The sequence below is a fragment of the Lampetra planeri genome, chromosome 15, assembly GCF_965212315.1.
Source record: "Lampetra planeri chromosome 15, kcLamPlan1.2.h2, whole genome shotgun sequence".
Taxonomy (NCBI): Eukaryota; Metazoa; Chordata; class Hyperoartia; order Petromyzontiformes; family Petromyzontidae; genus Lampetra; species Lampetra planeri.
This window is the reverse complement of record NC_136121.1, coordinates 4,311,684-4,324,751: the sequence shown is the minus strand read 5'-3', so window position 1 is coordinate 4,324,751 and position 13,068 is coordinate 4,311,684. Positions and strand designations below refer to the sequence as shown.

General features: G+C 47.0%; 1 protein-coding gene across 10 annotated transcripts in view; it reads right to left on the bottom strand.

The window, feature by feature from the left end:
• Positions 1 to 13,068, bottom strand: part of LOC144722608 (protein furry homolog-like) — a 268,927-nt gene that overhangs the window by 17,696 nt on the left and 238,163 nt on the right. For 8 of the 10 annotated variants that reach the window (XM_078600842.1, XM_078600843.1, XM_078600840.1 and 5 more), the window contains 8 exons: positions 12,267 to 12,407; positions 10,566 to 10,709; positions 9,571 to 9,750; positions 8,249 to 8,323; positions 7,601 to 7,777; positions 3,762 to 3,959; positions 3,333 to 3,425; positions 248 to 447 (listed from right to left, as the gene is read on the bottom strand). In XM_078600842.1, the coding sequence (XP_078456968.1) occupies positions 248 to 447; positions 3,333 to 3,425; positions 3,762 to 3,959; positions 7,601 to 7,777; positions 8,249 to 8,323; positions 9,571 to 9,750; positions 10,566 to 10,709; positions 12,267 to 12,407 (1,208 nt within the window). Of the gene's footprint in view, positions 1 to 247; positions 448 to 2,464; positions 3,426 to 3,761; positions 3,960 to 7,600; positions 7,778 to 8,248; positions 8,324 to 9,570; positions 9,751 to 10,565; positions 10,710 to 12,266; positions 12,408 to 13,068 lie in introns of all 10 variants that reach the window. The other 2 variants (XR_013586071.1, XM_078600838.1) reach the window with 2 other exon arrangements.

The window sequence follows — 13,068 nt, the reverse complement described above, 5'->3', positions numbered from 1 at the left end:
TGAGAAAAAACACAGACATGGAGACACATAGACATACACACAAGCAGAGAGAGATAACACAGAGACACACAGAGAGACACAACATAGACCAACAGAGAGACAGCGCCTCTATGTCGAGGCCTTAAATAGAGAGAGGGGGGGGGATTGGTGTAGAGAACAATGAGAGATTTGTGTGGAATTTCAGACCATAGTGGCCAGAGGAGAGACAATGGACTTATAAACAAACATGACAGGCGCGTGCACTCACTTCCACTGCACCGACTGGCTTTCATCGTCGTCATCGCGGCCGTCGTCGGAGTGGGGGGAGGCGAGGAGGTTGTCGGTAATGTCGTCAGCGGGATCGCCGTCGCACAGGAAGAAGACGGTGGGCTGGGCGGTGAGGGACTCCTCGCTGTCCACGGCTTGCTCCTCCCGCTGGGCCTTATCGCAGGCGTCGTCGCAGGCCGCCTGCGGTCAAGAGGTTCCGCGTTTAATTAGTTCGTTCGATTCCCCCCCCCCGCCGCACCTCCGATCAGCACGTACGGCGTGAAAGAAGTTCAATGTACGTACAAACATGACCATTGTCGCCATCCCTCTCCTGGCTATCCATTAATGCCAATTCAGTTGAAAAAAAGTCGAACTGTCTCCCCGCTCAAATGAGAAAAAAGGGATTTCACTCATTTTTGTTGGTCACAAAAAGGTGGCCAGTGGAAATTCTTTGAATCCTATGGCAGGGGCCCATCTCTCCAACACATGACCAATGTTGACTGTGCACAACATGGTGCTCGAGATCAGTTTATGCTTCTACGCCAAGTATTCCCTTAGGGAAAGTTATCCCAGGGTGAGGTCGAGGAAATAAAATTGTCTTTTTGCCCAAATGAGCATGGGCTCGTACTAATCCCCATAGGTAGCCCTGAGCCAGTGGTGTAAATTAAAAGTTATAGACTGAGCAATCATTGTAAAGATGTCATCAACCACTTTGGGTCATGACTTGATTTGTGTTTTCTTGTCAACCTCCACGTCAGCAGTGTGGGTGTGTGGAGCGAGGTGCAATGCTTTGATTGGTGTAGACCTACTGCCGGTGTCGGAGCCTTCTCCTACATTAACATTAGCTGCCCCGCCCATCTCTAAACCTTTATAAACAGCTTTCCCTCAGAAGCTAACCTCCCTGTTCCTGATGACGACCGCTTGTGTTGCGATCAAAACGTCGTGATATTTTTATTTACTTTATTTTTATTATTTTATTGTTATTATTTTTTCTATCTACGTGACTTTACCAAAAGAATCATAGAATATTAAAAGTTAATGTTTACTTCCCACAAATTGGCACTCATTTCATGAGCTTAGAGGGATGGACCAAGTATACACCCGAGTAGGATTTGAACATGTAACCATCCGATTGCAAGCGCGTGTTTTTGAACAGCGAGCTACTGAAGATCCTCTTGATTAATGAGGGCACACCCACACACTACACACAAAGGCAGTGCTGTTGCACCAACGCTATGCCCCACACTTGCAATGTGTGCCATGCGTACAAACAAGCTTTGGAAACAAGAGCACCGCAATCGATGCACACATCTAGGCTCGCTTGCATTACTCACAAAGCAAAGAAACAGACATACACAAACACTTTATCTTTCCTTAACCCAGCTCGAATATCCGAACGTTAAACAGGCACTGCCTCATTTATCACACCGAAAGCTTTAAAGAAAGAGAAGATTAAAATAAGCCTGTAAGCTCGCATGCTATATTTCTATCATATTTAGTTTATTTTGATATCAATCAATTACAATTAATTGGGCTGGGTGGCATTTTGGCAAATGTCCTTGATTCACAATTAGAAGATTGTGAGTGCAAACCCGCAGTGGATCCGACCCATTCAAACTCTGGTGCTAATTATATGAGCACCATTTTCGTGGAAGCCAACTACAGGCAACCTATGGATAGACTGGCCCATGTCATGATAATGTGGAATTTCTACCACTTCCCAAGGGCTGCTGACAGAGAGGAACGTCAACCTATAGCTTGATAGGGCAGGAAGAAATGGAGATTTTTTTTCTCCCCCCATTTAGAATTTCTGGCACATGGTAACCTCATGGTGAATGACGTAGGCAGCTTCCGTAACAAAAGACTACTGTGCTCATTCCTCCACAAATTGATGGGCAGTTGCAGAAATAAAAATAGCATATCCATGCAAACAGACTCAATTGGCTCGCATGCCAACTGCTAGGCCATTCAGCCACCCTATATTTGACAGTACGTCGCTGAATAAAACATAGCATTTCGTTAGCACTTTAAAGCTTCAACGTGTACAATCTATGCCAATTTTAAAAGGGTAAATAAAAAAAGACAACAACCCAATCATTTTATGCCGAGTCATGCAAGCTCCCAGTTCGATTCCAATTTTGTTTGAGCATGCAACTCCGAAAATGTATCTGGGCAGCACTGAAAGAAGCAAAAATGGCGTGGATTAAACAATACCAACCTTTACAGAGGGCTTCGTTGAAAGTTGCAGGTTTTGGAGAAAAATTCTGTAGCTTCAGGTCTTCATTGGGTCGATTAGAGGTTCGTTTGCAAATGCAGCTGGCTAGCTTTTTTTTTGCACCAATCATGCAAGCTCAGAGTTATGCAAGATTTGTATCGATTACAAAGAACCACCACCCGAGGGAAAATCAAGAGGTAGGCAATAGCTTTTGATCGACCCTCATTCTAGGCCCTTTATGCATGGGGTTTGCATGCATACAAAAAAAATATATCCCAGAGACCAAAGTCTGAAGATATGATTGGGTTATTTTTAAACAGCCGAGGGTGAATTAAAGGCGCATGGCTATATGTTTTGGCTCCATGGCATATTTGTTTAACACCTAATAACAGATATATTACTTCAAAATACAATTGGCAACATTAATTAAAAACATTGCTTTTGGCACAATGCAATGGTGATTATTACATTTACACTAAAATGTGTCACATTTCAGTCAATTTGATACGTACATATTTTAACAAACTACGAATTTCATAATTGGAACAGCCTAGAGTGCGCAAAAAAAAAAGCTGTGCAGAATTCAAGTTTTTCCAGCATGCAGGTTGAAGGCAATTTAAGGGACTCCCCACGTCACACGTAATATTCACAGATTATAATGAAAAATGCATCCTAGATTATGCAAAAGAAAAGCAAATCAAAAGTTCATCTGCAAAGCTTCCCAAATGCACAGCCCTGAACACCCAAAAAGGAGCGTGTTTATACACGGAAGAGAATTTACACAAACAGACACAAACACAGATAGGAAGGGATAGGGTAATGAGTTTATAGAGGCCCAAGCAGAAAGCTATCCAATCCACTGATCGCCCACCTCATGCCCAAGCAGGCTAGCCACAAGATCGCTGCTCTGTGCATCTGTTTGCTGAGTATAAGAGACGTCCTCTCCGGGCAAGTCATGCGCCAACTGTGAAGCACAAAGCAGACATGACGGGGTGAGTGCCGTGCAACCCGTGGGGGCAGGCGCTTTTTTTACTGAAAGACCCAAAGGGTAAAGAGCCATGTTTATTTGTTCCAAGCACCAGACATTGTGCCTCTATAAACTGCAAAAAAAAAAGGTTTTCTATGAAATAACAATTCTGTCCAAAGTAGATAATAGTAGAAGTCAAAAGGTTCACATTGTCACAGCCACCACTTATTGGTCCGTCATCCACCTCGGAAGAGCCCCCTGAAGCACCGATGATTCGAGCAAAATCGAGCGCGACAAAAACAACAAGGCCCTCTCTCTGCGAGTGCCACGCACCTGCGACTGGGTGAGGATCTGGCTGACGGTCAGCTGATCCTCCTCGCTCGACTCGTCTGTGTCGTCGGGGTTGAGACGGTGCAGGCTGGGCGTGGAGCCCGCGAAGTTGGACTCCTGGGCAGCGGGCGGCCCGTCCTTGCCGATGCTGTCGAGCGAGCGCCGCCGCACGCCCCAGTTGAAGTTGTCAACGCTCTCGCCCTGCGGCCGAGTAAAAGGGCGCAAAGGGCAGAAACGCGACGGTGAGAGGGCACTGGCGGGGGAGGGGTGGGCCCTCATTAATTGTAATCACAACAATAACAACTATTTACATTGATAAAGCGGAAAAAAATGCCACCTCAGATTATCACGGTTTGCTACGTATGGTGCGAAACAACTTCATCATACATACGTACATTTTGGTCTTGCTACCCCTATGTCACCATGATACCACAATGACAGTCGATCAGTAGGTCACAAGTGGTGGGGTAAAGTGCGAGTACTCCCTCCTTCTATAAGACTTTTGCCTCGAGTGGAAGAAGTAGGCCAAAATACGCCATAGAGGGGCTCTCTAGCACTCCCTCTAGTGAAGGCCCTTCCACTTCACAAAGCAGTGGCTTCAGCAATATAATGCAGGGCTGCACCTTTACCTTTAACCACCATGCCATGACCTACTCTTTACTGTAGACTAATGGTGTGGTTAAGTAAATCAACATTACTTGAACGCCTGACAGTGTCAAACCGATTCAATGGCAAGCACGTCACTCGCCAACGCTTGTGGCCGCGGACTGCATCTAATTAACGTGTATGGTGACGTCACGAACCAACCTTGAAAGCGCGGAGGCAGTTAACATAACACGGGGGGGGGGCGGGGGACAGCGTGACAGATGCACTTTGACAAACGCAACTCGGCAGAAAGCATGCATCACTTGCGACTAGACGGCCGACCGAAACGTGAGCTTACCTGCAGCTCCTGCAAGTCAGCGGGAGCGAGGAGAGAAGGGACCGCGTTATTACGGAAACGAGGAAGTGAAACAAACGGCCCAAATGGAACCGAGCATCGACCACATCCAATTCTTTGAGAAACTGAATCCTGCTCATGTCCCTCCACAAGTGTTCCCAGGTCATCGTCATGATCATCGTCGTCGTCGTCGTCATCGTCGTCGTCGTGCACCATTCCCTCTTGGATCAAATCTCTTATTATATTAGTGCAACTTTTTTGTTCAGTTGCAGCTGCAATTAAATTAATTATTTCACCAGCCAAAATATAATTGTTCCAACATTTCTTTCAAAACTCTGTCAGAGCGTGTTTCTGCCGTAGCAGACATCCTGTGGCTAACTGTATCTATAATAATAAGAACCACTCTTTTATAAAGCACCTTTCATGTAGAATTATCTCAAAGTGCTGCGCATAAAAATAAGACTACACACACAAGTATAGATACAATCTAAGTATCTAGAAGAGTACTTTTCGTTAAAGTCCATTTCACTGCCTTGAATTATAGGCTTCAAATAATGTTTGACTTCCCATATGAATTTCTCTGTTTGTTCTATAATTTGGTCCCTGCAAATTAATACTCATAATCATCGATGATTACGCCTTCGGAATGTAATTTCCATCATTGGCTAAAGGCCACCTATGGAGATGAAATTATTCAATGGAGATGAACATTATTCAATGCTTATTCAAGCATGGAGACCGTAGAATATTGGGAAATGTGGCTTAAAATAATCTATACGACTCGACAGGTTGGCAGCAACAGGCCAGCACGCCTTGTTAAAGAAATACCACAAGTGGAATCTGGTAGAAAACACCGTCGTTGGATAAATGAAACCGAGTATGTAGCACGCACAAGTGAGAGATTGCCAGGGCTATCCCAGTGCGTTTGCGGGTAAATAACGCTGCAAACATGCTTGCCTTCATATGCATCGTGAAAATGGTTTCAATCTGACAGCGAGTGTGGGTGGGAACGTCCTATCGACTGTGAGAGTTGTTTAGTCCCCCGTCATTCTGACTTGCTCCATTCCTTGCTGTGGCTTTCAAGAATTCCTCTTGTGCAATGCATGTTTGACCGGCGCATAAGCAATGGTGGAATTTCTATGCATTACAACCCAAGGCTGGCCAACTCGCATGGCGGTGTGCCGCGACCAGGCTTTTCGGGACGGGCAGGATCGCCGCGGGGTCTGCGAGCGGGATGCTTTGCGCCTCCAGCCGCCCCGCCCCACCCGTGCTATGGCCTTCGTCTGTGAAAACTACTAGACATCTGTGCAAAAGAGCTTTATAGCTCATCGAATTCCTCCAGTATAAATACATATTGTGATTCATAACCTACTTTTAATGTGAGCATCGAACGAAGCAAAAGTAAGCCAAAGTGTTTCCTTGCACAAACAGTGGGAGAGTGGTCGTCTGATTCTTGATGCTCAGTCGCCAACATTCCACTTTCCCATGACAGGAGCCGGTGCATCCAAAGTATGATCACTGGCCGTAGTCAGAAAGACATCGGGATACATAAGTTGAATGACACTGAGAAAATGTAACTAAATTAAACTATACAGAAGAGGCTATAAACATTTTGAGTCTGGTCTAAAAAGCACCGATTGTCAAGGCTGAGCTGACTTAAGTTGCCACATACTGTTCCAGACCACGAGGCTGCAGATGCAAAACCTTAGTTCTGCTGTCCTAAGCTCAGTGGATTTCACACAGAGCAGCACTTCTCCATAGCAGATGAGTGTAGCTTTTGTGATGATACATATGGGTGGGATGGACTGGTTTCTCTTTGCTATGAAATCGAGCGCTTGCGGACCTTGATCTGGACTCTCTCGAGCATGGGTAACCAGTGCAGAGCGACTTCAAAGGATTTAAAGAGCTCGCAAGACGTGGGGGCCAGGCAAACGGTTCTGGTTATGAGGGTGTTCTTGAGACGCTGGTGGCGTTTGCCAAGGTGATTGTTGACTCGGTACAGCAGGAAGTTGAGATAATCAAGGAATGTGGAAACTTGACTACAAGCGACGGTATTGCAGCATCCTTGTCCGATGTCACATGGAGCTCAGGTGTGGTGAGCGCATCACCGGATTAGCACGCTGATGTGTGATTCAAAGGGCGAGACGTCTGTCGAGTGTAACACCCAGCAACTTGAGGTTGAAACGAGTTTCTACGGAGCTTGAGACGATAGAAACTGGCACATTCAGACGTCGTAACTTCTGATGAGAAGCAAGGATCTTGGCCGCGGACTTTGAGGGGTTGAGGAGGAAACTGTAACAGTGCTTGCATCACTCTGGGACGTTTTTTTTGTGTTCCGTTGTGGTGCTGTCCGGCACAATGCGAGATGCCTCACTCCACATGTTGGCAGTTCCTGAAGAAGCTTCTGGCACGTGGAGCCAAGCATCTGACATAATTTTTTTATTTAAAGCTTTCGTGACTGCAGGGATTCATATTCTTGGTTCTTTCGGTAAACTCACGTAGAAGGGAAATAATAAAATAATACAAATATAAAACAATAAAATTCTCACGACGTTTCGACTGCAACACAAGCAATCATCATCAGGTGTGAAATCCATAGCATGAAATTTTGAAAAAAGTGGCGGTTTTCCCTTCTACGTGACTTTACCGAAAGAAGTGCCAAACAACATTCGGGTACGACCCGAAAACACATCATCGACAAAACTGTAAGGGGAAAAAGCGTTCAAACCTTCACATGGATAGACCAGGCACCTACTTGTTTACCCTTTATCCTACAGGCACCTCGAGGGCACGTGTCCCATGCGGACTCCACTGCGGCACGATTACCCCACCGGTACTGCACACCAGCCAAATGTGTCGCCGATACCGCCGGTCGGCCAGACGCACACAACGCAGCCCTCACCTCCACGTCCTCGAGCTCCACGTCCAAAAAGTCAAAGTCCTTGAAGACGCCAAACTGCTGCTCGCTGGTGGTGTCTTCCGTCGACTCGATGTCCTGGCTGCCGGCCTCCTCGCAGCTGCCGCCCAGCCCCCCCTGCTGCTCCAGCAGCTCGAGCTCCCCGTCGGACGAGAAGATCACCTGTAAAGTCACCCCAAGCAGGCCCGAGCATGCACGTGTCAACGATGGGCCATGTGTTCATGTACATGAATGGTTTAATGCTCATGTCAACGAATGGGCTTGTGTTCATGTCAACGAATGGGAATTGTAGATGTTAACTTTTACCATAGAGTTCACGGTCAAAGGTCAAACAAGTTCACCTTGAAGTGTACCTTGTAATGCGGTCTCATACAGAGTCCAATTTTCTCCCTGCTCGAATGAGTAGGGCACGGCGCTCGTGTTCGTTGGGGGCCCTGAGCCAGTGGTTAAGAGTTGCACACAGCTACGGTGGGGTCAATCTAACCACATGATAGGTGCTGTTGACTTGCACACCGACCCAAGGATAATAAATCTACAACCCTCGCACTCATGAATCAAGTGCTCTTATCAGTGCCAGGTGGCCACATTAACAAATTGGAGCCACTACGATGGGTGCAAGTGTTCACTACTCACAGATGGGTTCTTCGTCAGGCCAACCTTTTCACCGCAAAGGGACAGTACGTTCACCAGTCGCTCTCGTACCCTCCGCTGTGAAACAACGCCAGGCAAAACGCGTGAGGCCGGGGCTGTTAAGTCAACAATTTGACATAGCGCAGAAGTATCTCACTGAAGCATTTAACTACACGAACCTGGCATTATATGTATTCCTTTTAAATGCCTCGTATTTTCGCATGAACTTATTTCGCATTGTACCTAGTGAACATGTGCTGATCGGAGGTGAGGGGGAAGAACAAGGTTACGTTGTTTAAATGTTGTATGTTTTTTTTCCCATGTGCCTGTTGACCCCCTCCACCACCTCTGATTTCTGCACATGATTGGGTATCGTGTTTGGGTTCAGTTATTAAATAATACATATTACAACTAATCATAACAATTAACTGATTACTATATATCCTCTTATCACAGCAGCCCTTTGCCCACTTCAGCAATTGTTTCTTGCTGTGATTGTCCCACCTGATGACGGATGCTTGTGTTGCGCCCGAAACGTCGTGATTTAATTTATTTTATTTTATACCTACGTGACTTTACCGAAAGAACCAAAGAGTATGGATCCCTGGAGTCACAAAAACTTCAAATCTAGATTGATTACTAATCTATTTTATAATTACAATACCCCCCCCTCTCCGCCTCTGATCTCTGCACCTGATTGGGTTAAATTATGACATCACCATACTGCTCGATTTAAGACCGGGGGTAGGTGGAGGGCTTCACTATTCTGGCAAATTGCCTGATCATGCTGGATGTAATTACCAGTGAAACGACGTACTCAAAAATTGTAAATTATGTTGATTCACTCTTCAACACACCAGTGGACTAAAGTAGTGAACTATTTTGTCTTTTGTCAACGTGACACTTTTTTACTGATTGGCTGTGTCAGGTGGTTGCGACAAATTTATACATAACGCGATCTAACCCAAAAACCTTTATTATGAAGAGATATGATTAGTGGGGAATAATAATAAGTGATCTGGCTTGGTGGCAATTTGGTTCAAGTCTTTGACTCTTATTCTTACGCATCGATTGCCTTATTTGGCTCTTGGGTCTTTTGGTAAAAACACGTAGATATGTTCAAAGAAAATAACAATAAATAACAGAAAAACAACTGGCCCCTGTCACAGAAACATGGACTTTCCATTAATGGGTTAAGTCTTCCAGAGGAAATAAGCACTACTCCCCATGGCTTCTTTGAACGTAGGGACGACCTTGACCTGACCTGAATGATCACTCTATACATGGTGGCGATAAACGTCCCCCACTAGGTGCTTCCTGCCAACCTGCGACAGATGGGGTCTCTTCCAACCGACGTGGAGCAACGTCCCGGTCCCAGTTCCGGATCCAGCTCCCGATCCGGACGAGGCGGAGGAGACGCTGCGGCTGACCGCCATGCTGCGCAGGAGCCCGTCCGGCCCCAGTCGACCCAACCGATCGTCCCGCCGCTTCCCAACTATCGGGATCTGAGGTTTGCGAGCCACGACAAAGACCCCCGTGTAGCCTTAACAGACTGTTGGGGCAAGTGCTGTTAGCGAGCATCTGTGAAGGCTGGACACGGCACACGAAAAGGGTGGGAGGCCAGCACCACGCCCGGCCGCCTTTGTCTCCGGAGTGGTGATGTTTTTACACATCGCCCTCGGTACTCAATTAAGGCTGAGTCGACCTAGGGGAGGCCCAAAATCGATTCAAATAATCGTCACTGGCGTTGGCCATGAGCGGGTATCGAACTCGGGTCGCTGGGTTCGTAAGGCAGCGTGCCGCACGCTACCGCTCTCCCCGTTGAGAGAAAAATGCGCACACACACGCGCGCACGAATGAACATGCATGCATGCACACACAAACATTCAGACGTGGAGCCCCCATCGCCCAGAATGCGCCCAATCTCAGAAGATCCTGAAAGTGCTTGGATGGGAGACCACCCATGCATGACAGCTGTTAAAGCTGATAGATTGTGAGGCTGTGTCGTGGGCAACAGAGAGCTGAGTGGAAAAAAGTAAACTGCTATTGCATTTCTACTCAACGCAAAATCTTACTAACCAGCAGCGGTGTGAAGTATGGTCAAATAACCCCCACGACCCAAATCGTGTGGGGGAGGCCCTCATCAACAGCGGACTAACAATGGCTGTACATTTACACGAGTACATGTACTGATCAAGATCGCTTGAACCCACTTGCTGCACTGCCACATATCGGTGCCTCACAGCACGGGGAGGCAATAGATTATCTCGGCATACGACGATCTCGACATGGTGCAAAGACATCGTGAATGCACACTCACCTCTGTGATGTCAAACTGGAACTCCAGGGTTTTTCCAGGCAGACCCTTGTAGGCATTTCCCGCAACAGAGCTGGAGGTACCCAGGCTGGCTGATCGGCCAACCACAAGCTTTAGGATATTGAGTGCCTCTTTCCAGTGTGGGCTCTGGGGATAATCAGAATAATAATATACGTTATTTCTATGATGCTGCTATGGTGTAATGGTCACATGAACCATTGGACTTGCAATATAGATGTCAGTTTCAGTTTCATGTATTAGGTATAACCCTGTGGAGCTATACGGCTCATGACTCGGGTGCAACCGCAACAAAACAAAAACATGAACAAGAAACATCTTCAAGTGACTGCACGCAACAGAAAAATCCTGTAAAAAGCAGCAAAGTCTTCCAGAAAAAACACCGTATTTCAACGCTGTGTGCAAATAATCCCAGTGGGATGCAAGTCAAACAATAACAACCATGTCACTGGTTCATTCTCCTGGCACAGCATTGGGCATATTTCTTATATCCTCCAGCCCCTGTTTACCCAGTGCTGTAAACAGTTAATCAATCGGCAGGGGTTCCATGTGGTGGTGTAGTGTGGCTACTCCCACCCCCTCTCAAGTCATCTGGTCAGGGTGGAAGAGAAGGCCAAATGCTCTCTGTAGCGTCTCTCGTGCCCACAAATCAGTGTTCTTCACTCATTTTCAGAGGAAGGGGCCGTTATCACCGATAAGAGATCTTCAGTGGGAGGGCCGCCACACCGGCTGAAAAGGGGTGTTTTCACCATTTGCGTATTGTGTCGGGGGCCGCACGTAAGGGGACGCACTAAAGGCCACCAGGAGGCTCCAAGTGGCTCGATGGCTTTGCAATGAAGAACACTGCCACGAATGGAGGGATCGCTCGCCGACATTGGCATCAGTAAGCGAGTGCAGGGCTGCACCTTTACCTCCACTTAATTTCACTAGGCGAGAACTCATAGTGATGACAAGTCTCTTTTGCAAGAGTGATCTGGGTCAACGAGTAATGGACAGGGTTACGCATCTCAAGGACTATACACACACAGCGTAAGAACACGACAGCTTTAAACTGCCTGTTCACACGTGCAATACAGATGACAAGGAGTTAAAGGCATATTGGTAAAAAATGTATTGTACTCACAACTAAAGATAAAAATACACTCAAAATTGGTGAGCAAGGTGGGTGGGGCCAGCTTCTACCAGCTACGTCACGGGTGACCGACTGCACATTTCCAATTCAATATGAACGCCGGCCAACTCACAAAATAATGCTGTCAGTTTGCCGAAGACAGTAAAGGTTTTAAATTGATAGTTTAGAGTATTTGGCCGCTATAAATGTCCACGTGATGAGCCACTTTCGTTGAGCTATCATTTGTGATAGGCGGGTCACTTATGAAAAAGAACCATATAGCTCAGTGGGCCTTACCTCGTAAAATTTAAAAAGTTTCTAGTTTTATAGAAGTAAACAAAATTGGAGCACAACACAGACATATGGCTCATTACTGTGCATTCAAGATTAAGTCACTGTGGGTGAGAGTAAGCATGACAGATGTTGGGAGTGGGTAATTTAGACAACAGCGATGGTCGCGAAATATCTTCGGTCTGCACGATCCTACATTTACTGCGAGACGAGGGAAACAACACAAAAGCCAACCGCCGTTCCGAGTGTCACCTTGGAGATCTCCCTGCCGGTAGTACGCATACCTGGACATACTTGCTGACGACCTTCATGACTTCAAGGTTGAAGTGCTTGAGGGGAGCGGCAGTGAGTTCCACTTGGCTGAGGAGGCTGTGCATTGTGAGCAGGATGGAGCGCTGCATGCTGGCCAGACCCTTTTCCAGCAGCTGCCGGCACAAAGACAAAGATCCCCCCCCCCGTGTAGCCTTAACAGACTATTGGGACAAGTGCTGCTAGGGAGCATCTCTGAAGAACGGCTGTGGGCACACGAGGGGGGGTTGGGTGGCCAACACCATGACCTTTGTCTCCTGAGTGGCGATGTTTACACACCTCACCAAGTACTCATTTGAGGTCGAGTCGACCGAGGGGAGGCCCAGAACCGATTCAGATAATCGTCACTGGTGTTGGCTGTGAGTGGGAATGGAACCCGGATCACCGTGTTCATAGTGCAGCTTGCTAATCGCGACACTACCCGCTACACTACCCGCTCCCCAATGCCGGTACACACACACACACGTATTACGATCCGTTTAGCCTCATGCATTCTAGGGGTAAGGGATGCCGCTGTGGTGTAATACAGCATAATAGTTAGCACAACGGACTTGTCATAGTAGGTCACCCGTTCGATTTCCCGGCACAGCGGTTGAAACGATGGTGCAAGTTTATTAAGTCCTCTGTGCACCCAGAAGTACGAATGGGCGATGCGAGGTATGGGCATCGCGTATGAATGTATGTTGAACTTGTTTCGCACCGTACGAATCCAACCGTGCAAAAATCGGAGGGGCGGATATATAAGGAGACAAGCGCAGACGCATGCACGCACACATT